The sequence below is a fragment of the Pantherophis guttatus genome, chromosome 1, assembly GCF_059756535.1.
Source record: "Pantherophis guttatus breed Tessera chromosome 1, ASM5975653v1, whole genome shotgun sequence".
In the NCBI taxonomy this organism is placed as follows: Eukaryota; Metazoa; Chordata; class Lepidosauria; order Squamata; family Colubridae; genus Pantherophis; species Pantherophis guttatus.
In genome coordinates, this window is record NC_142063.1 from 325,450,779 (window position 1) to 325,474,694 (window position 23,916).

Below are 23,916 nucleotides of genomic sequence, written 5' to 3' on the forward strand. Positions count from 1 at the left end.
CTTAACAACCGTGTTACTAGCTTAACAAATGCAACGAGTCACTTAACAACTGTGGCAAGAAAAGTCGTAAAATGGGGCAAATTCTCTTAACAAATGTTTTTCTTAGCCTTAGAATTGAGATATTTGATTGTGAATGTATTAACAGCGGCTAGAATTGTGTTTGCTAAAAACTGGAAAAATGAGAAAATACCAACGCAATATGAAGTTATTAAGAAAATCATGGAATGTGCTGAAATGAGTAAATTGACATTTGAAATTAGAGAACAAGAAGATAAACAATATTATAAGATATGGGATTTATTTTATCAATGGCTAGATAATAAAACATGGAAATGAAATATGGAACATGAAATGAATGTTATAATATTTGAAAATAATTTTTATGAAACGATAAAGCCATAGTTAAATAAATGATAAATGAGGATACTTATTTGTTTGATAATATGAGAAATTAGATCATTAGTAAATTTTGAATATGGGGATGAAGCACAAAAGACTTGTAACCGACTGACACACTGTTTGCAATTGTAATGGATGATGGATTTATGTTTTATGTTTTGTTTAAAAATAAAAAAAAAATCTTTTAAAAAAATGTTTTTCTTAGCCACATACATTTTGGGCTCAGTTATGGTCGTAACTTGAGGACTACCCGTATTGATATGTAGGATTACATTTCCTTTAACTCATCCCTGTTGTGTTTTAGATTTAGAGAGACAGCGATCTCTTAATTCCTCATATTTATAAAGCTTCTCCAACCCAATGCTTTCCGTATGTATAAGACCTCTACAATCATAATCTCAAATCAGCTGGAATATCCAGGATGGGGAAAGGCTGTTCTACATCTAATTATGGAATTAGATCCAATTTCACTCCACTCCTATGCTTGTCATTCTCTCTATCGGCAGCAGCCTTAGAAGATTTGCAAATAATTTTCAATTCTGCCTCCTATCCAAAACCACAATTCCAAGCAAAGCCATGAGACTTAAAAACTAGATTCAAACCAAATGACAGGAATCAGTAAGGAAGACTTGCTCACATTCTCAGGCTTACTGTGAAGCCTGGAGCCAAAGCTTCACAAACCTTCCTTTTAAATGGTTGGCTCACCTGATCTGTTATTAATTCTTTATTTAAAATGGTTATATAGCTGCCCTGCTATATAGCTGCCCAGCTATATAAAACAGTTCTGGGAGGCTTACAGCTGATAAAACAATATATAAAACAGTAACAAATTAATGGTAATAAAAACAGAAACAGAAAAAATGCTCCAATACATCCACATTATTGTCCCATCTTGACCTCATCCTATTCCAGTGCCCCTTCCTGGGGGGAAGAATTAGGTTTTAATGCTCCCTGAAAGGCTAGGGGCCCACCAGTTCTTAAGGCAGAGACTGCAATGGAAAAAGCACACTTCTTTAGGTCCCATAATTTTTTTTTTTAATTTGATTTATATGCCTCCCTTCTCTGGAGACTCAGGGCGGCTTACAGTGCGTTAAGCAATAGCCTTCATACTTTTGTATATTTTATACAAAGTCAGCTTATTGCCCCCACAAACTGGGTCCTCAATTTACCTACCTTAGAAAGGATGGAAGGCTGAGTCAACCTTGAGCCTGGCAAGATGGCAATGTTTAATGCAAGAGAACTGGAGTGAGCCCACCGCATCAGCTCTGGTGGGATGGACACATATCCTCAGAGAGAGGCAGTTCTACAAATAACCTGGTCCCATACTATGTAGGGCTTTAAAAGTTATAACCAGCACCTTTAACTGCACCCTGAAAAAAAACTGGGAGCCAGTACATATCCTGCAACAGGGGTGTAATATCAGTGCAACTAGGGACACTCAACACAGTATGCATTGCTGCATTCTGGACCAGTTGTAACTTCTGGGTGGACTTCATGGATAGCCCCATATAGAGCGGGTTGCAATAAACCAAAGTGGAAGTGACCAAAGTGTGAGTGACTATGAGCAAGGCCTCCTGGTCCAAGAAAGGGCACAATTGGCACACAAGACAGATTTGTGCAATCTGGTATCCAGTCGATAATTTAGTAGATTTAAGGTCTCAAGTTGTGCCCATTTCTATCAAGCCGCAGGCTGCACAACCACTGAACAAAGGATTTATAGAATAGAAGACATGTCAAGAGGACTCACCGAAAGTCAGCTTGCCAGCACCATAAGGCTTACCATAACCTGAAAGAGAACTGTTTGATCAGAACTTGCACACAGGAAACTGGCTTAGTTACTGAGACAGACCACTGCTCCAATTAGGATAGAATACAATTTTTGTGGACTGCTAGGAGTGTTTCTCAACCTTGCAATTCTAAAACTGTGGACTTCAACTCCCAGAATTCCACAATCAGTCGTGTCTGGCTGGGGAATTTTAGAAGCTGAAGTGCACACATCTTAGAGTTACTCAGTAGGCTAGGCCAAACCTATAATTTATAAGCCACAATTGTTCAACTTTATTTTTGGTTTGCAATGCTATGTAAATTGAGAGGTAGAGGGAGGGAGAGAAGGAGGGAGAGAGGGAGAGAAATTCTTCTAATGTAGTCAGTATTTATAGGTTATTTGGACAAATGTTTCAGGGATGTGTAAAATAATTTGTTAAATTCTGGATTAAGAATCACCTGGGAGTTTTGGTGCCTTGATGGGATAACCCAGAGGTAGGCCTGGTTGTTGTCCACCTCCAATTCCTCCAAGTCCTGTAACATCAAGAAGAAGGGAAAGGTCACAAACTGACAATGACCTAATAGTTTAGTTTAGTTTAGTTTAGTTTATTTGATTTATATACTGCCCTACTCCCGAAGAACTCAGGGCGGTGAACAGCCACAAGATAAAAACACATAAATACAAAATTTAAAAACAGAATAAAACCGAATTAAACAATTTGGCCGAAGACAGATTTAAAACACCCCAATGAATTAAAAATGAATTAAAATTTGCGTTTTAAAAAGGAAAAAAGGGAAAAATTAGGCCAGGCTAGCCTGATGGAATAAAAAGGTCTTGAGAGCGCGGCGGAAGGTGCGTAGATCTGGGATCCTCCGTATCTCTGGGGGGAACTCATTCCAGATAGTAGGTGCCCCCACAGAGAAGGCTCTCTCCCTGGGGGCCGCCAGTCGACATTGTTTGGCCGATGGCACCCGGAGGAGCCCCTCTCTATGAGAGCGTACCGGCCAGTGGGAGGCTACTGGTGGCAGCAGGCGGTCCCGTAGATAACCAGGTCCTAAGCCATGGAGCGCTCTAAAGGTGGTAACCAGGACCTTGAAGCGCACACGAAGGACCACTGGGAGCCAGTGCAGCTCGCGCAGGAGAGGTGTTACATGGGAAAGCCATGTCGCTCCCATAACCAGTAGATTTTCCTACTGCACTTTGTAGCCAGTAACCGGAATGGATCAGTCTCTTCCTCACCTACCCTGGAAGCAGGTGATATATGTGATGCATGCACAAATGCAGGCCTCATTTTTTTTCCTTTCTTTTTTTAAGCATCCAACCTACCAGGGATTCCAGCAAAGGCTCCTGCTCCAGCTCCTGAAAGGAGAAGAGGAAAGCATGTTAGAAATTGTTTCTGATATGGACATAGCAGTATGAATATGCCAAGAGAAAAGGAGAAAAAAACCCACACCTAGTACTGTAGCTAGAGCGTAGGATATTTTAAAATCTATCTGAGTGATAAAGGATTTTAAGATATATGATATTTTTCTATTCATTCTATATATACAGGTATGGTAGTCTTGGGTTAACAATGGCAATTGGGAAGGAATTTCTGTCACTAAGCAATGTAATCATTAAGCAAGGACATTGTGTGGTTGCCTTTGCGACCTCCGGTCACCTTCCTCGTTGATTTTGCCAGGGGGCCAGCAAAGAAGGTTGCAAATGGCGATCAGATGACCGTGGGGTGTTGCAACGTCATAACTGCAAGCTGGGTCTACAGCCAATGTAAGTATGATGATCAGTCATAACTACTACTCATTCAGCACTGTCATAAGACTGAACACTCATTGGCATGGTCATTAAATAAGGATCACCTGTAATGTGATTGTTTTTGGTTAATAAGCTACCCTGAGCTTCAAGTTCTTTTCAGATATCAATACTGAGAGTGAAGGTATTTGCAGGTATTATTTTGCACTCTCACACGTGCATCTATGCACATGCACATACACTGAGGCACACACATCCATGCACACAGAGAGACAGAGGTAAATGAATCACAGTGTGAATTAGAAGGGCAGTTATTAAAGTATGGTCTAGGGAACCCAGAGTCAAGTCAGATGAATAAATATTTTACAACTCTTCCGTTTTATTTTCTAATACGGTAAACATCAAGAGATACAATCCACATAAACCAAAGCTCTTTGGAGTCCTCAATCAATTTTAAGACCGTAAAGGGGCCCTGAGACCGAAATGTTTGAGAATCAGAGAATTATAAGATCTCAACAAAACCTTGCTATAAACAATAGCAAACAAAGTAGCATTTGGGGTGGAGATGCCACTTACCTGGGACTTTCTGTTTGACACCTGTTCCAGATGGCACTCCTGGCAAGACTCCTACACCTGGAAAGCGGATTCCTGACATATACAGAAACAGCAACTTTAAGGTTTTAGTTTAACAAGAATAACAGAGTTGGGGGGGAAAATTTGTATTTGAAAAACTTTTTCAATAAAAAAAAAAAAGAATAACAGAGTTGGAAGGGACCTATACCATTTCAGACAAATGGTTGTCCATTCTCTTCTTAAAATCCTCCAGTGTTGGCGCATTCACAACTTCTGGAGGCAAGTCATCCCACTGATTAATTGTTCTAACTGCCAGGAAATTTGAGTCTCTTTATCTCACATGTTAAATTGCAGGTGCTCCATCATTATCTTTTGGTTCGTTGAAATGTGCTAAATTTGCACCTATGCATTCAACATCATGTTGCTGAAAGGAGGGAGGGATGGAATTTACGGAGGCCAAACTCACCTGTGCCAGGAAGTACACCTCCAGGGAAGACTCCTGGAATTCCAACACCTGTCAAACAGAAGAAGAAAGATGCTGCCATTCTTCCTTCCATGACTTTCTCCGACTGGAGCATTATAGTTAGTTCAAATGCCTTAGCTAGAAGAATTCTCTCACTCGTTCTTGATGTCAATTTAATGGTTTCAGCAGATGGCAGCGCAAAACTGATCTTAGAAGCTAAGCAAGATCAGCCTTGGTTTGGTTAATACTTTACTTGGATCGAGAACCACCTGCTAATTTGGGACATTGCCTTGGGAAGCTGAAATAACATCCCAGAAGAAGACCGTAGCAAATTTCTTCTGTAATGCTAAGAGGCTTTGTGTGTTAAAAAGCTCTGGGCAATAATTTTAACTAGGTGAGATTCAAAGTCACTAGGTCAACTAGTTTCTACCAAGTCAAAAACACCTGCTGAATTGATTTTAGCCCCCTATCTTGAATGCTTTTATTTTTGTTTACCTGTTATACAGAGTTATAAAGTTATAAAGTTTAGGACTTCCAAGCACGTCCTAAAGCAGTTTAGTCTCAATAGGCATTTTCTCTTTAAATTATCCATCAGCTAGTTCTCAGTTTCTCACTCTAAGACAGCAAAGCAAGACCATTTATGCCAATCAATGTTTGTGCAGGGACTTCAATTTCCAGAATTCTCAGTGTTTATGCTACTTAGGAATTCTGCAAAATTAAACACATCTGGAGAGCATCAAATCAACAACGGCTGATGTTAAATTTATTTATTTATGCATTCTATCAACTTGTATAGATGAACAATAACAGCAAAAAAAAAAAAAAAAAAAAGGAAAAACATCTAATGATCACTGAGAACAAACCCAATTATACCCAATAACATCTCATAGGCCATCTACCTGTCTGACCCCCATGCCCTGGAGCATCCCTGGATCTTCAGCCCTTTCCGAAAGGCCAGCATTGCAATAAAACAGATTCCATTAGATGACATCCTTTAATTGAGGGGACCTAAATTGATTCCTCTTGGATCAAATGGGATGGGTAGAAACTGGGGGAAGGTAGCCCTACAAATACAGTAACCTGGTTCCATGTCCTGAAAGGAACTATAGGTGACAATCAGCGCCTTGAATTCATCCAAAAACACACTGGGAATCAATATAGATAGTGTAGTAGAGGTGTAGCATGAATATACCGAAACATAAACATAACACTTCACATTGCTGCATTCTGAAACATTTGCATTGCGGTAATTCATTTGGGAGATAATTATGAAAGTGATTATGATCAGTGCCTCCTGGCCCAGGAAAGCTACAATTGACATACAAATGAAGTTGTACAAAAGCTCTTGCTCGCCAAGATCGTTATCTGCTCTTCAAGCAGAGATCCAGGAGAACTCCAGATTGCGTTCCAGTTCTGTTTGGAGAAGTGCAATGATCCCATGCAGAAGTAAACATGGAAAACCAACAGAGCCAGAGGCCCTAAAACCCAAGCCACTCAAGACTTGCTTGGATTGGGCAGAAGATTAAATACTCTTAATCAAATCAGTTAATGACTGAGTAATTCTACTGTGCCTTGATATGTATCATGAGCCCAGTCTGTTTAACTAGTTTGTGGTTGCAAATCTAGAAAATGGGTTAATTCAGTGGACAGGTTACATATGCAGTAACCAGAGGTGGGTTTCAGCAGGTTCTGACCAGTTCTGGAGAACCAGTAGTGAAAATTTTGAGTAGTTTGGAGAACTGATAGTAAAAATTCTGACTGGCCCCGCCCCCATCTATTCTCTGCCTCCCAAGTCCCAGCTGATTGGGAGGAAATGGGGATTTTGCAGTAACCTTCCCCTGCCACGCCCACCAAGCCACACCACGCCCACCAAGTCACGTCCACAGAACCGGTAGTAAAATTTTTTGAAACCCACCACTGGTAGTAATGGTAGGAAGTCAGCTATTTAGTTAGCAATATGGCCCACAAAACTGATTGAGACCACTTTTTAACCAAATACAAGCCAGTTCATACTATTCAAGGGGGTTGTTTCTGATCCACTGAAGATTGTTGATTGCTGTTCTGTTTAGAATTGTGTCCTTTTGGCCCCTTTTTACTATTTTTGATGAAAAAAAGACTGCTTGTTAGCTGCCAAACAAACCACCTCATGTAGAAAAAAATGGATAAGTCAAGATATTATCCCTAAACTAAATGTATTGTTGTTTTACACCAAAGCACTACCAGTATTCTGCTATTTTTATCACGATGTTAGGTTTTGTTTGAAAAGACTATTAGTTTCCCAGATGGACATGGAGTGGAAGTAATGTTTTAAATGAAAAACAAAACGTTGTTCATCTCGAGCCCACTGTGATTAGCCACCTAATCCTATAAGTCAGAGAGCAAAAGATGAACCCAACGTTATGCCTTCAGTTTTCATAGCCCACTTACTCTCCCAGCTAATTAACATGTTATTAAAATTCAGAGCACTCATCCTTATTTAAGCTGAAGTTTCTTGGAGTAACTGCTGACCTACCAGGGATTTTCCCAGGCTTGGCTCCAGTACCAGCACCTGTGGGAGCAAAAGAGACCAGTTGATACAGTGCAAAAGCCTCAGTCCAGCATACATATTTGTCTTTTTTTTTTTTTTGCTCTGGTCTACCTCCCCACCCAGATTCGAAAAGGAAATATTCTTAAGCAGTAGTGCAAAGGTGCTTTCTGTTGGATCGTGCAGTCTTTGTGAGATTGTGCAAGTCAAAATCAGGAAAAGTATTTCAAGAGTTAGTTAGAAAGGATTAATTTATTTTGGCCCAAAACAAATTAAAACACGGTGCGCTAAGGAGCAGAATTTAGCAGGCCACGATTTCAATCGGTATTTAATGGGCAATTTTATTTCATTTTATTTCATTATTAAATTTACATGCTGCCCATGTCATTCTGAAAAGTGATTCTGGGTGGCTTACAGTTAAAATCATAAATATTAAAATATTAAAAACATTAAATACAATACAGGAAGGCAAGAAGCAAATAAGGCAAAATTAATATGCTTCTCGGTTAATCCACCAACCAATTCCTACGTTGAACGACCCCCAACGCTATTGTTCTTTTATTATTAAACTCTTAAATTAAAAAAAAATACTGCAATTTGCATAAACTTATTAAACAACTTTGTGCTTGGTCACCTGTCAGGCAGGAAGAGAGGAACAAGAGATGAAATGTACAATCCTTGTGACTTATGTATTTATATCCAAGGTCAAGCCAAAAGTTTGAAAGGTCAGAACCTGCACCATGACATAGCAAATCACTTTTCAACATTTATTTTTTTTGTCCTTGAAGTCTGTAGGGGATGCCTGCGTCTTTGAGGGGTTTAAATGAGCAACTGCCCCAATCAGTGTTATAAGAGAACTTTGAGGACAGCTTAGTATATATATCCCAACTATAGTAACAGGATATCGCTGTCGTCTTATTACTCTTCATTCAAGGGGAAATTTTTACGGTTTGGATTGGGTTTCATGCCTTAAAAGTATAAAAACTATTCTCCCTTTGTCAGAGTGTGTTTAAGCCACTTCCTTTCACTCAATAATCAAGTTTGCATTTGCAAATCATGCTGTTGGTTGTGTGAATTTAGCTTGTTTAAGATTCCAAGTGTTCTGTGAATTCAAAACAACCTAAAACCTACAAATACAAATGCAACCAATGTAAGGTTGGTAGGCTGAGATGCACAGGAAAAATTCAGGAATATGATATGAAGATTGCCATCATCATGGCCTCATCTGTAATCACTGATTATTAGATTTCTGAAATCCCTGTTCTCCCTGTTTTTTAAAGCCCTCTAAAAATGGCATATTAACATCATCAAGTTGGTGATGCTAATATGCCATATGTCTTCTGTCTATTTACCCCACTGGCAGAAGAGAAATTTCAGAGGAGTCAGCACTTAACATCAATCCAATTGATACCACAGAAAAGCCACCCATCTCCAATTACATACAGTACTTCTTTTAAAAGAAGTAGTAATTGGAGATAGATGGCTTTTCCAGGGTATCATGATGATTTACACATAAAAGCTAGCTTCAAAGAACATGCTTAACCAAGTCATTTTTATGTCCTAATGGCAGCTTAGATAGTGTCTACTTTCATAAGTTCTTTGGTGATTTAGTGAACCCAGACCTTTTGGTTAGTTTATAACTTAATATACTGTTCTATTGTGGAAAGGTTCTTTATTTAAACTATCGTTTTCCCCACAATAGTACAAAATCAAAATTTGGGAAATTCAGTGACCAAGTTTATAGAGGCATCTGGTGGAAACTACCACAATGCCACAATGTCATTGCACAATGACCCAAAACAATGCAAATAGATATTTTATATTACAGTATTTCCATGATGGTGTCATGAGGCACATAATACCACTTGCTCTCCTTGCCCATGAACAAGACAAGTACATGAGGGGATGAAGCTGTAATAGAGAATTTTTGTTTCACTGTTTCCACCACACCATAAACTGCTTCTGTAACTTGATAAGCAAAGTCAAGAGACTGTTCATCCAACTTTCTCCTACTTTGAATCATGTGATTGGAAGAAATTGACATCGGACTTACTGAAGAACCATTCTTATTCAGAGCTAAGATTTTTGGGTGCAGAAATGTTGATAATATAATCATTCCATGTTAATAGACCTACCAGGTAATCCACCCACACCACCTCCAGGTAGTCCACCTATGCCACCTCCAGGTAGACCGCCTACTCCGCCTCCAGGTAGTCCACCTACTCCACCTCCAGGTAGCCCACCAAAGCCACCTCCAGGTAGTCCGCCTACTCCACCTCCAGGTAGTCCACCAAAGCCACCTCCAGGTAGTCCGCCTAGGCCGCCTCCAGGTAATCCACCTACGCCACCACCAGGTAGACCAAGTCCTGAAGATGATAAAACACACACTTATTGAGGTTTGAGGACTAGGTTGATGTTGGGATGAGGTTAATGATTCCCTTATATCTAGACTTCTTATATCTAAGAGGGGGGATATGGTTTAAAAATAGGAAATATAAATAAATAAAAGAAAAATATAAAGAAAAGAAAAAAATTATTCAGGATGACAGAAAATAGTATTTTCTGCTCCCACAGGAGTACTCGTCTCACTGTTTGCCAGCTCACACAAAGACAAAGAAGAGTTTTGTGAGAAGGAATAAAGAAAACACGAAAAATCAAGTTCTAGGGCATTATTTGAAGGAATTAAAGATCAAGATTGTTAGAAGTAAAAGGGAGGGATATAAAATTGGTTCATTTGATCAAGGCTAAAATAGATATGTTGTATCTCTGTTAACCTTTAATGGGATTTTGCTGGCATCAGAAATGAAATGATGAGGTTTTTATGATTTATTTATAGATAAGAAATAGGATATGGGAAGAGATCATTTGTTGTATTTTAAGAGAAGTTGATAAGTTATTATAATTGTTTATACATGTTATAATGAAGGGGAAAGTCACTTCTTTATATATTTTTTCTTTTAATTGTATTCCAATTTTTCCTTCCTTTCTATTTTTCTTTCAAGTTTTTCCTTTACTGCATCTTCTATTTTTTATTTTGTTCTTGTTTCTTTGGTTTGGGTTAGATTTTTTTATTATAAATGATAATCTGAAGAAGAAGAAGCAGAGGAGGCGGAGGAGGAGGAGAATGACATGAATGTTAAGCGAATCCATTGGTCCCCAAGGAGCATTTTTGTTGAAAACTGCAAGTAAAGTCTAGTTTTTGGCAAAATTATCATAATCCTGGCCATGTGACCGCAGGATTCGGCAAATGGCCATAAGCGCAGCCCGGTTGCCAAACACCCAAAATGTGTTTATGTGATCACAAGGGGGGAGTTTGGAACCAAGTTGCAAGTAGCTTCTGGAAGGTCTGCTACAACTTCGACCAGTCGCTAAGCATCTGTTTGTAAATTGAGGAGTAATTATATCAGGAATCACTAAGAGTTAGTTACCATCTATAAACCAAGATGGGGACAAGGCAGGTAAAGAGATGACCTTATAAAACCTTGGCATCCAATATCAAGAAAGCCAATAAAGGCAAAGAGGAATTGAATAGACCTCTGACTTCATCTATGATTTTTGTCCAAGTCTGGTCTGTGGCAAGACGAAATGGAATCAGAATACTGAACATGAGGTCAACGGCAGGGGTGAAATGCTCCCAGTTCAGACCGGATTGCCCAATCCAGTAGCGATGGCGGTGGGTGGTTCGGAGAACTGGTAGCAGAAATCCCTGCCCATCCCCCCCCATGCCCAGCTGAGCCGTACGATCATCAGAGGCTTTTTTTTTTTACTGTTAAAAGCATTTTTTCTACAAATGCTTTTAAAAGTAAAAAAAAAAGCCTCTGATGATCATGCAGCTCAGCTGGGATCGTCAGAGCCTTTTAAAAGCATTTTTTCTACAACCTCTTTGGCTGAAGAGGTTGTAGAAAAAATGCTTTTAAAAGTTTTAAAAAAAAGAAGTTGGACATGCCCACCCAGTCACATTACACCCCCCCCCCACCAAGCCATGCCCACAGAACCGGTAGTAACAAATTTTAAATTTCACCACTGGTCAACGGGGAACAGCAACTTCGACTTACCAGCTTTAGCGGCGGCTTTATAGGCTGCAGCAGCAGATCCAGCAGGATAGGCACCTCCTGGATATAGGCCACCTGTAAAAAAAAAATGCACCATTTATTTTTGATGGGAACAATTGTGTGTGTCAATTGTTAACTGGGAAGCCCCAATTGAATTGAGACTCTATCTAAACTATGGGTTATTTAACTGTGGCTTACTGAATAAACCAGAGGTGGGTTTCAGCAGGTTTTGACCAGTTCTGGAGAACCGGTAGCGGAAATTTTGAGTAGTTCAGAGAACCGGTAGTAAAAATTTTGACTGGCCCCGCCCCCATCGATTCTCTGCCTCCCGAGTCCCAGCTGATCGGGAAGAAATGGGGATTTTGCAGTATCCTTCCCCTGGAGTGGGGAAGGAATGGAGATTTTACAGTATCCTTCTCCTGCCACGCCCACCAAGCCACACCCACCAAGCCATGCCACGCCCACCAAGCCACATCCACAGAACCACTAGTAAATTTTTTTGAAACTCACCACTGGAATAAACACTTGCTGTGACCCATTGCGTCATCGTTTCAGAGATATTTCCTTACCAGATTCCTCAATGCCTTCACTAATGGCAAAGCTTCTAATGTACTTGAAAAGTTCTTAAAAATTCAGAGAGATCTTCAAAGATGCATCCAGCTTGAAAGTAGCCCGCGGTGAACTGTATAGCTTAGTCAAACATCGGCATCTGAGCCCAGATGTTTTATGAACTTTTGTACTATAAAATGTTTTTATAATTTTTATGTCATGTTTTATAACATTTGTCCAAATTTCAATTCCATGGCAGTCGTGGGTCCCAAGGCCTGGACACTTTCTGTTAGTTATTGGAGGTACTTTGATTGAAAACATTTTGCCCTATGACGTACCATTTAAAGGTTATGGGGACTGTATAGGTAATATAATACAATATAATGCATACGTACATATACAGAATATACTGTATACAGTATATTGTATGTTGTTTGTGTTGTATCAATCAAATTTTATATAAGATGATACACAATATTGTTCTTTTGATAGGAGAAAAACGCTACTGGAATTCACAGAAGCTGGAAATTCTGGAAGTTGTAATCACAATACACTTACAGATTGTGGTAGGTGAAGATAGGTAAAAATTTCTTTCATATCGGATTTGACTCCTGTTGAATTCATGACTGTGTCTTTTCTTGCAACAGTATGGAATTAATTTGCTTTTGTCTTTTTTTTTAGAATGGGTTTGAAATTTCCTGATCTAGTCTACAGCCCTGTTGATTTCTGCTTAGCTATTTGGGTTCAACTCAGTGATGGGTTTCAATTTTTTTTACTACCGGTTCTGTGGGCATGGCTTGGTGGACATGGCGTGGCTTGGTGGGCGTGGCAGAGGAAGGATACTGTAAAATCTCCATTCCCACCCCACTCCAGGGGAAGGATACTGTAAAATCTCCATTCCCTCCCCAATCCAGGGGAAGGTTACTGCAAAATCCCCATTTCCTCCCGATCAGCTGGGACTTGGGAGGCAGAGAATAGATGGGGGCGGGGCCAGTCAGAATTTTTACTACCTGTTCTCCAAACTACTCAAAATTTCTGCTACCAATTCTCCAGAACTGGTCAAAACCTGCTGAAACCCACCTCTGGTTCAACTACAGTTGGCTAGATGCAGGTTGAGCAAGTTGAGCAACCTGTGAGGTTGAAGTGAAGCCTAGTTAGTGGAGACAATGACTCACCTGTTCCTCCAAGTCCACCTCCAATGCCAGCTCCTATGGAAGAACATCAAAAAAGAAGCAATTTTTCTCATGTCCCTTCATGAAGACCAAGGCCTTTATGGCAGGTTCCTCAGGATGTACACCCCTCTGGAAAGCCACAGCCTGATAGGGATAGCCCTTGTGTGAGAGAAGTATCTCTGCTGGCCTTATTTCAGCAGTGCAGCAGAAGGAAAGCTGGGATAGCAGCAGTTACCCAGTGACAAACTTTCATCTCCAGCATAGAAGCACATATGTGCACATCAGTGGTGGGATTCAGCCGGTTCGGGTGAGCCAAAAGTCAAATTACTGGCTGGCCCTGCCCCGCCCCTTCCCACCCCGCCCCTTCCAAGAGTCCCCACACGCCCCATTTTGGCTCCCAGGTAAGTGCAGGGAGGCCTCCTAGGCCCAAAACAGGGTGCGGGGGGGGATGCCCCCCGCGGCCTGTTTTTGCTCCCAGGAGGCTTCAGGGAGGCTTCCTAGGCCCAAAACAGGGCATGGGTGGGAGTGTTGCGTTCCCCCCTCCCATGGCCTGTCTTTGCTCCCAGGGGGGTGCAGGAGGCCGAGTGCTGTCACACCCCCTGGCCATGCCTGCCATGACCATGCCCACCCAGCCGGTTATTAGGGCAGAGAATCGGTTGTTAAATTATTTGAATCCCACCCAGTGATGGGTTGCCCCCGATTCACACCGGTTCTATACAACCGGTAGTAAAACCGGCGGAAGGCTCCGCCCACCGACCCCAATGTCATCAAAACGCTTCTGCGCATGCGGGCCCACTGTGAACCGGTAGTAAAGGTAAGTAGAACCCACCCCTGATCCCACCACTGGTGCACATGCAACACATGGATAAAATTCCTTTTTTTAAAAAAAAATGTTTGTCTATTCCAGGGACCACCTGCAACTCTGGAAAATAGACTAGGCTGAGAAACCTTGCCTGGGAGTATTTCCATAATACTGTATTTCCACTCCCCATTTCTTCCAAAGCCAACTTAAAAAATGTCTGCCACTCTCTTTGTGACTGCCAAGTTCACAATGAAAAAAAAGAGCCAAAACCATTTCTCTGCCCTGAGTTGCCTTGCATCCTTAGAATCCCTCACCACCCTTGTGTTTACAGTACTGTACAGAAAAGAATCTGGCAATTTCACTCCTCCTTTTCCTCAGGTTACTGAGGTGAGATGCAAAGCAGGAAAACTACCATTCCTCTTACAGGACCTTTTAGATGGCTGTGGCAGCTGAGGTTGAACATCACAGCGGTATGGAAGTGATTCAGAAGTGGTGCAAACTCTTCATGTAGAAGTCTGGATCAATGAACTTCATGACAGTCGTATGTATGTATGTATGTATGTATGTATGTATGTATGTATGTATTTATGAGTGGTGGGAATCTACCAGTTCTACGGGTGAACCGGTAGCGGTGGCAGCAGAAGGCTCCGCCCACCCACCCACCAGACGTCATCACAGACGCTCTGCACATGTGCAGAGGTGGCACGCACACTCACATCTGCAAAACAGTAGCGAAGTTAAGTGAATACCACTACTGGTTATGTATGTATGTATGTATGTATGTATGTATGTATGTATGTATGTTATTTATTTATTTATTTTCCTTGACTATTATTTTTTAGAAGTAACTCAAGGCAGAGAACATACATAATACTCCTTTCTGCTCTTATTTTCTCCACAGCAACCCTGTGAGGTGGGTTGGCCTGAGAGAGAAAGCCTGACCCAAGGTCACTTTGTTGGCTTTCATGCTCAAGGCAGGACTAGAACTCAGTCTTCTGCTTTTTAGCCTGATGCCTTAACCACTAGACCAAACTGGCTCATTTCCAACCAGACTTCTTATGAGCCAGCTAGGCAACTGTTGATTTGTGCAGCTTTTTGGAAGCGCCACCTAGGCTAGCAGGCAGGCATCACCACCAAGATGTGACTATGAATTTGATCATTATTTGTCAATTGTGACAGAATCATAGAACTATGGAGTTGGGAGGATCCCCAAGGATTACTTAGGCCAAATCATGCAATTTGTAGGAAAATTAACTTAATCATCTGTGAGAGGTGGCTGTCCAGCCTCTTCTTGGAAAACAGTCTCTAAGGGTAGATTGTTCCCCTGTTGTACAGATCTTACCATCAGGAGTTTTTTTTCCCTTTATATATTTTCCTTTGCATTTCTTACATATGCACATTTCATTGGATACCACCAAATTCTACCCTCTTCACCCCAAAATAAGACATTTCCTGATAATAAGCCCAATCGGGCTTTTGAGCACATGGCAATAAGGCCGAGTGCTTATTTCAGGGTTCAAAAAAATATAAGACAGGGTCTTATTTTCGGGGAAACATGATAGCATTATCAGGGAGGAAGAAGAGATGCTTATTTGCTCTACTGTATGTATTATTTTTCAAAATAGCATTATTTTATAAGCAAACCCAGCAAGGAATCTTGTTCTATTCCATTAGGGACTTACCTGTGCCGCCGAGTCCCCCTAGGCCTCCGATGCCAGCTTGTCCTGCAGAAAGCAAGGATTTTAAACAATTCTTAGTCATTTCAATAAAGCGTATAAAACACTAGCCCCAACCATGATATTATATTAGTTGTCCCCCCCCCCCAAGTTGGAGTTCTGAGCCAAGTATGTTCATATCTGTATTGTGCACTTCCCAGTTAAGGGAATTTGACAAAACATTCTGAAGAATGTTTTTTTTAAAGAAATGGGCATATATAGATTCATTTAGCCACTAATAACATCCCAAATTTTGTGAAGAAAAGAAATAGCACAATAGGGTAATAATTAAGGCAAGGAAGGAAATGAGCTTGCAGATGGTTTTTGGATAAAATGATAAGTGCAAACAAATTGCCAATGAAAGCAAGATAAGATCACACAGTGATTTACATTTTTTTTAGTGTTCCCCAATGATCTTTGCAAACTCTCCTAAGGGAAGAAATAAGAAGTCAGAATCTGCCTGGATAGATCATGACAGATTCCCTACTTCCACTCCATGTGAAATACCAACATTGTTATGAACCTATTTTATAAATGCATATTTGGTACAAAGTTAGAAGATTTTAATCTATCTAGGGAATAGTCCCTATATTCTAAGGTAGATATGGAAAAAGGCATCCTTGAAACATTACAGAATGCCATAATTTAAAGTGGATCCACCTAGATCAGTGTTTCTCAACCTTGGCAACATTCACACATGTATGGACTTCAACTCCCAGAATTCCCTAACCAGTGATGCTAGCTCAAGAATTCTGGGAGCTGAAGTTCACACATCGGAAAGCTGTAAGCTTTCACTGATCAAGAGGATAGATGGTGCCCTCTGAAACATAAGTCCCCACACTGAGTTACGTGATATATTTTTTTATATCGGAAAATGCCTGGGATATTATAATTTGTTCTGGCATCTGCTGCAACATGTAGAAATATACTATTCTAAAGTTCCCATCCCATTTTCTTGTAGTGGAAAACTAAGAAAAATAGTTGTGTTGCTCATGTTATAGGTATAAGTCACTCATGCAAATTAACATTTTCTCCATTCACACGGAAGAAAAAACTCTGAATATTCCAGTGATGGCGAACCTTTTCGGCATGAAGTGCCGAAAAGGGAGCGCGTGGGTGGGGGCACCAAGTGCCGAAAAGAGAGCACTTCGCGCTCATGCTTGTCAGAGCCATGACCAGGAAGAGGAGCTGCCAGGGGGCATGCGCGAGTTGGATAAGGTACTTCCAGTTTCCGGTGCACTTGCCTTCCGGTTACTGCCACGCATGCGCACACGCTGATCAGCTGGCCGGCGTGCATCTCACGCTGGAAAACGGAAGACCACAGTTTCCAGCACTGCTGCATGCACAAAGGCCAGCTGATTGTTGCATGCACATGAGCATGTGCGCCAGAAACCGAGAAGAGGAACGGGCAACATTGCGCGTGCCAGGAGACATGGCTTCTTGTGTCATAGGTTTGCCATCACGGGAATATTCCATTTCACCTCCCTCAAATAAGTTCATTATGCAGAATAAATAAGCAAATGAATAAATAATGGTCTTCTCCCTGGCTGCTTCTTTTCTAGTCCAATGTTTGAGTTTGATTGAAATTGGTATTGTGAGTAGGCACACACAGTGCATCACCAATGTTGCACAATCATGGCATCTCTAACACTTAGGATGGTGCTAATTCTTACCTGGGTAGAACCCTGCTCCTGGAACTCCTGCTCCAGCACCTGGAACCCCTATCAATAAAATAAGAGAGAAAGAGAAGTTGTTTTTGGATTGCATGGAGAGCACAGATGGTACCCAGTCTAGTCATGTTTTTAACTTCACTTCAGTGGGCAACAAACAGTGGCCGCTTGTTCCTGGGGAGAAAAGCTATGGCAAATCTAGACAGCATACTAAAAAACAGAGACATCACCCTGCCAACAAAAGTGAATATAGTCAAGGCTATGGTTTTCCCAGTTGCAATGTATGGCTGTGAAAGTTGGACCATAAGGAAGGCTGAGCGCCAAAGAATTGAGGCCTTTGAACTATGGGTGCTGGAGAAGACTCCTGAGAGTCCCTTGGACTGCAAGACGATCAAACCAGTCAGTCCTAGAGGAGATCAACCCTGACTGTTCTTTAGAAGGCCAGATCCTGAAGATGATACTCAAATACTTTGGCCACCTAATGAGAAGGAAGGACTCACTGGAGAAGAGCCTAATGCTGGGAAAGTTTGAGGGCAAAAGAAGAAGGGGACAACAAAGAATGAGGTGGCTGGATGGAGTCACTGAAGCAGTAGGTGTGAGCTTAAATGGACTCCAGAGGATGGTAGAGGACAGGAAAGCCTGGAGGAATGTTGTCCATGGGGTCACAATGGTTCGGATACGACTTCGCAGCTAACAACAACAACAACAACAGTGGCCAACCAAAAGATTAAGCAGTTTTGGGATAAAGCCTGCCTCCCTTCCCTGTTCCTGCCTGTTATTTTTTTTCCCTGCCTCTTCCTTGTTCATGGATGTTGACAGGGAGGGGGCAAAAAAGTCAAGACAGTGATTACAACCAAGTGATCAAAGGACCAGAAACCAAGATGGTAGCCACAACCAGTCGGCCGAAATCTGCTCTATTTTACATGTGTTGTGATGTGCCATCTACATTTTCCTGAGCGCACCCAGCCTCAAAAGCTAAATGAACGGGTTTGATTCACTCAACGTGCTAAACCACTAAACAGAACAAAAACGATCTGATTTTGTTGTATACTGCCCAGAGTCACCTGTATGCAAAATGAGCAGCTATATACATTTGACAAGTAAATAAAACACCCCGACCAAGAAGTAAGTCTTATAAGTGCCATTAGATTATTAACTTAAACTCTTGTGCAAACATAACTAGTAAATTCAATAGAGTTAAGACAAATATTTTATTTTATAAACATATACACACACATATTTATGCATGTAATCTCATCCTTCATTCAAAACTAATAGAAAACCATTATCAAAGTCACCTGCATAACGGCAGAAATGCAGATGGCATAAATGCAGTTTGAATTTCAAGACTTGTAAATGTATGATTATTTAAATATACCTCCAAAGGTAAATATACATATACACGAATCCAGCAGCTGTCTTGTTATTTAACTCCAAGGACTAGCATTAGTTAGAACATAGAATAATAGTGTTGGAAGGGATCTTGGAGGTCTTCTAGTCCAACCCCCTGCTTAGGCAGGAAACCCTACACCACTTCAGACAAATGGTTATCCAACATCTTCTTTAAAACTTCCAGTGTTGGAGCATTCACAACTTCTGGAGGCAAGTTGTTCCACTGATTAATTGTTCTAAGTGTCAGGAAATAATTCTCAAATAATGTCAAATTCTCTTTGAAAGCCTCCAGTGATGGAGCACCCACAACGTCTGAAGACAAGCTATTCCATTGGTTGTTCCTTCCAATAAAACTTTAATTCCTTCTAGCCACCTGTGCACATTGCATGGCAGAACCTAATACAACCCATGCTTGTTGCCACATGTTCTCCAGCCCCTCCTTCCTCTTGCTGACACTGTGGCTTCTTTCCCCTTAAATAAACACTTGTGTTTGTGTTTAAACGCAGCATATTTTGCCTTGGGATTCAAACAATGGGCTGACCTCTTTCAGCCAAGAGAATGCTGCAATGGCAGAAGCAGCTTTTATGGCCAAAGAACAATTAGTTTGTGTTTAGATGTGCAGGCACGCATTAGGACTACCAAATCCAGGCTGCAAATATTCAGATGACCACTAGATGTAACAAATGTTTCCAGCCCAGTTTCAGTAGCCTTCACACAAACACATGGATGCAGATTTTATGGGGAAGGGGGGAAAAAAATAAAAGGAAGACTCAGCAGAAAATGTAATTATTGATAGGAACTGGATTGACTAAAGGCAGGGTTTTCATTCGACTCAGCATTAGACAACTTCAGGCCCATAATATTTTTCTGGTGCCCAATCCAGCTTCAACATATATGAAATAAATATATGATTCCAATACGCATATACAGAGTGCATTTGTCTTCTAAGCATAAAAGCAGAGGCATGCATCAAATTATAAATGTAACTTGCAGAACTACTGGCACTTCACATTCTGTAAATGAGAAAAGCCAATTTCTGGAACTGCTAAAGCAGACTAGGGGAAGACGTCATTTGGGGTTGGAAACACATCTGAATGCAGCCAAAGAGTAACATCCTTGTGTCAGTGATAGGACAGGGCTAGCAGGGCACAGAAAGCTTATGCAGAGAATCCCAAAGGTGCTTTTTAAAAAGGCAACTGGATTTTGTTGTTCCTTGAAGATGTTTCACTTCTCATCCAAGAGGCTTCTTCAGTTCTGACTGCATGGTGGTGGATAGATAAAAAGAAGCTTTTTGAATGAGAAGCGAAACGTTTTGGTGGCGCAGTGGACTAAGTGCTGTTAAAGTAGCACTTAGCTGCCAGCTGCCTGCAATTACTGCAAGTTCAAATCCCACCAGGCTCAAGGTTGACTCAGCTTTCCATCCTTTCGAGGTAGGTAAAATGAGGACCCGGATTGTGGGGGCAATAAGCTGACTTTGTATAAAAAAAGAACACCGCTGGGGGGGCGGGGTGAAAGCCCTACTAAGCACATATATACAAAAGAATGAAGGCTATTGCTTAATGCATTGTAAGCCGCCCTGAGTCTCCGGAGAAGGGCGGCATATAAATCGAACTAATAAACAAACAAACAAACAAACAAACAAACAACAAAAATCCAGTTGCCTTTTGAAAAAGCACTTCTGAGACAACCATGACCTTGGTGACTGAGAATCTCCATCGATACACAGATAAATTGTTCTGACACCCCACAGAGACAAAAAGGGTATATTACCCCCTTTCTGACATCAAAGAGTGCTCCATATTTGCCACCACCTCTTGAGAATAGAATAGAATAGAATAGAATGGAATGGAATGGAATGGAATGGAATGGAATGGAAGGGAAGGGAAGGGAAGGGAAGGGAAGGGAAGGGAAGGGAAGGGAAGGGGAATGGGCAGGGGCACGGGCATAGGCATAGGCATAGGCATAGGCATAGGCATAGGCATAGGCATAGGCATAGGCATAGAATAACAGAGTTGGAAGGGACCTTGAAGGTCTTCTAGTCCAACCCGCTGCTTAGGCAGGAAACACTATACCATTTCAGACAAATGGTTCCCCAACTTCTTCTTAAAAGCTTCCAGTGTTGGAGCATTTACAACTTCTGGAGGAAGTTGTTCCACTAATTGTTCTAAATTTCTCCTTAGTTCTAGGTTGCTTCTCTCCTTGATTAGTTTCCACCCATTGCTTCTTGACCTGCCCTCAGGTGCTTTGGAGAATAGCCTGACTCCCTCTTCTTTGTAGCAGCCCCTGAGATATTGGAACACTGCTATCATGTCACCCCCTAATCCTTTTTTTCATCAAACTAGACTTCTACCTGTGTTTCCCTGAAATAAGGCTCTGTCTTATATTTTTTTGAACTCTGAAATAAGCGCTTGGCCTTATTGCCATGCGCTCAAAAACCTGATTGGGCTTATTATCAGGGGATGTCTTATTTTGGGGGAAACAGGGTATTACATGTTGTTCCTCCATCGGACACAGAAGACATTTATTTACTAAGCCAGTCCTGGAAAGAGTATTAGTCAACTGAAGCTAACAGTTATAGAGCAACAATTGCTGAGAATCTTTTTTTTAAAAAATAAATCTAATCCAGATCTAGTTACTTACAGCACAGCAATGACTCAGCCACATTTGCTCTCTTGATAAGTGGTTATGGCAGGTTTCCTCAAACCTGCCATCCTCCTGCTGTCTTGGATTACAAGGCACACTACTTCCAACTAGCCTGGCCAATGGCCCGGTTGATAGGAGCTACAATCCAGCACATCTGGAGAATGTCAGGATGGAGAAGACTGGCTTCTAGGCTAAGATTGAGGGACAAGAAAGGAAACTATCACAGCGCACTAACATTTAGCATCTACGCTTGCTCATTGAAGGCTTGGAAGACAAGCTGAATAGCCCCACAGGGCAAAACAGGAACTGTGCTTTATCCAGGGCAGTTGGTGAATTTAGATTGTAGGCAGCTCCTGCAGAGGTTGAAATTGGATGTTGGTTAATCAAAAAGCCCAAGTAACTGGGTATCAACACCATACTAAAACCATGTTATGTTAAATCATATCTAAACCACAATTGTTTTGAGTTTGCACACCATACTAAAGTTGATTCTTTTTGTTACCCAGCCCAGAAACTCAGCTTGCTTGTTTAGCCTAACCCTAACAAACCTAGCAACTTAGCATGTTGTAGAAATGTGTTCAAAGAGAAATCCTGGGGTTGGCTTACATTCAGTTCTCTTCTCAGGAACTGGACAGAATGTTATTTTTTTTTAAAAAGCCAATGATTTAGCAACCTCAAAGGAGTCCAAATTCATGAGACAAAGTTCAATACACAACACGCCCTCTGAATATTTAACAAAAAGCACCATCTTCCTGACTGCCCTTACTCTACAAATTGGCCTCCTTCAATCTAGGCCTCTGCGTGACTATTAAATTACAATTTCCATGATTCCTACCTAAGACCCTGCTGAGCGGCTGGCAGCAAATCAATCAGGGGGTGTTACGGTTTAACATATGTGGAAGGCCTCGGATTGAAGAGAGCTATTTTGCAGTTCAAACGTCTTTGGCGGCAAATATTTACTATCCGGATAAACAGCGAGAAGAATTGAAGAGGAGTTGACATCTGCAGCCTGTGCATGCTCATTAACAGATGTGCAGGATATACATGTCACCCCATCCCAGCAATTTAAGGTCAAGAAAATAAGATTTGAGATGGCTGATGAAGCATCTTCACTATAGGGCATTAGCTCAGCAATGCATATTGTTTGTTTAAAGCTCTCCCCAACAACCCTCTTAACTGAGAGCAGTGCAAGTACTGTAGGATTAACCATGACAAAATAGATTGCTCCTTATCTGGAGATAAAAGCATATTTTTTCTCCCCCAGGCAACCCATTACTTTGCACCCAATTCCGGTGAGTCACCTGCTTCTAGCTGGCTATCTTTTCCACATTATTTCCTTACTCAATGCATGCACCGTGGACATTCAAGATTGGACCAAGGGATACATCCCCAGCATTTTCACAGCTGGGGGGCGGGGGGGAATAGCCAAACGATGACAGAAGTTACCATAACATCACAGAAACACTCCAGATCAGTGTTTCTCAACTTCAGTCACTTTAATATGTTTGGACTTCTACTCTCAGAATTCCCCAGCCAGCCATGGAAGTTTGAAGTCCGTACATCTTAAATTTGCTGAGAAATACTGCTCCAGATAGTTACATCCAGGAACTTCACTGGATTTCTGGAGGGAGGGAGGAAAGGCAAGGATGGGAGGAGAGGGAGGAGAGGAAGGAGAGGGAGGAAGGACAGGAAGAAGGGGAGGAAGGGAGGAGAGGGAGGAAGGATGGAGAGGGAGGAAGGAAGGAAGGAAGGAGAGAGAGGAGGGGAGGAAGGGAGGAGAGGGAGGAAGGAAGGAGAGGGAGGAGGGGAGGAAGGGAGGAGAGGGAGGAGGAAAGGAAGGAGAGGGAAGAGGGGAGGAAGGAAGGAGAGGGAGGAAGGGAGGAGAGGAAAGAAGGATGGAGAGAGAGGAGGGGAGGAAGGAAGGAGAGAGAGGAGAGGAAGGAAGGGAGGAGAGGGAGGAGGGAAGGAAGGAAGGAGAGGGAGGAGGGGAGGAAGGAAGGAGAGGGAGGAAGGGAGGAGAGGAAGGAAGGATGGAGAGAGAGGAGGGGAGGAAGGAAGGAGAGAGAGGAGAGGAAGGAAGGAAGGAGAGGGAGGGAGAGAGGGAGGGAGGGAGGAATTGTGACAATTGCTGTTATTGTTCTGAATTGGGGATGCAGAGAAGGATCTGAGAGTTTAGATGTGGGGGGGGGGCGGAAAGAGAAAGAGTCTTACAGGGTCTTAGAAAAACTGGGCAGTGAGGACACCAAAATAAAAGGAACCACAAAGGCAATGCAGTGAGTGAAGTAAGCTATGAGTGATGTGCTGCTCCCCAGAATGCATAGGGAACCCCACTATTCCCACCCAACAATGTTCCCTTCTCTACATTCATTGTGCCCCATTTCCTACAAGCACCAATGGTTTCAATCGACCCTTAACACTGTGGGTTGTTGTTGTTGTTTTTTAAACCAG

At 41.7% G+C, this 23,916-nt stretch overlaps 1 protein-coding gene across 13 annotated transcripts in view; it reads right to left on the reverse strand.

The window, feature by feature from the left end:
• Nucleotides 1-23,916, reverse strand: part of ELN (elastin) — a 103,007-nt gene that overhangs the window by 43,779 nt on the left and 35,312 nt on the right. For all 13 annotated transcript variants that reach the window (XM_087888851.1, XM_087888843.1, XM_087888847.1 and 10 more), the window contains exons 2-12: nt 17,437-17,484; nt 15,731-15,772; nt 13,250-13,282; nt 11,529-11,600; nt 9,609-9,839; nt 7,462-7,497; nt 4,953-5,000; nt 4,490-4,561; nt 3,491-3,523; nt 2,623-2,697; nt 2,147-2,185 (exon numbers count right to left, since the gene is read on the reverse strand). In XM_087888851.1, coding sequence (XP_087744977.1) covers nt 2,147-2,185; nt 2,623-2,697; nt 3,491-3,523; nt 4,490-4,561; nt 4,953-5,000; nt 7,462-7,497; nt 9,609-9,839; nt 11,529-11,600; nt 13,250-13,282; nt 15,731-15,772; nt 17,437-17,484 — 729 coding nt within the window. The remainder of the gene's footprint in view (nt 1-2,146; nt 2,186-2,622; nt 2,698-3,490; nt 3,524-4,489; nt 4,562-4,952; nt 5,001-7,461; nt 7,498-9,608; nt 9,840-11,528; nt 11,601-13,249; nt 13,283-15,730; nt 15,773-17,436; nt 17,485-23,916) is intronic.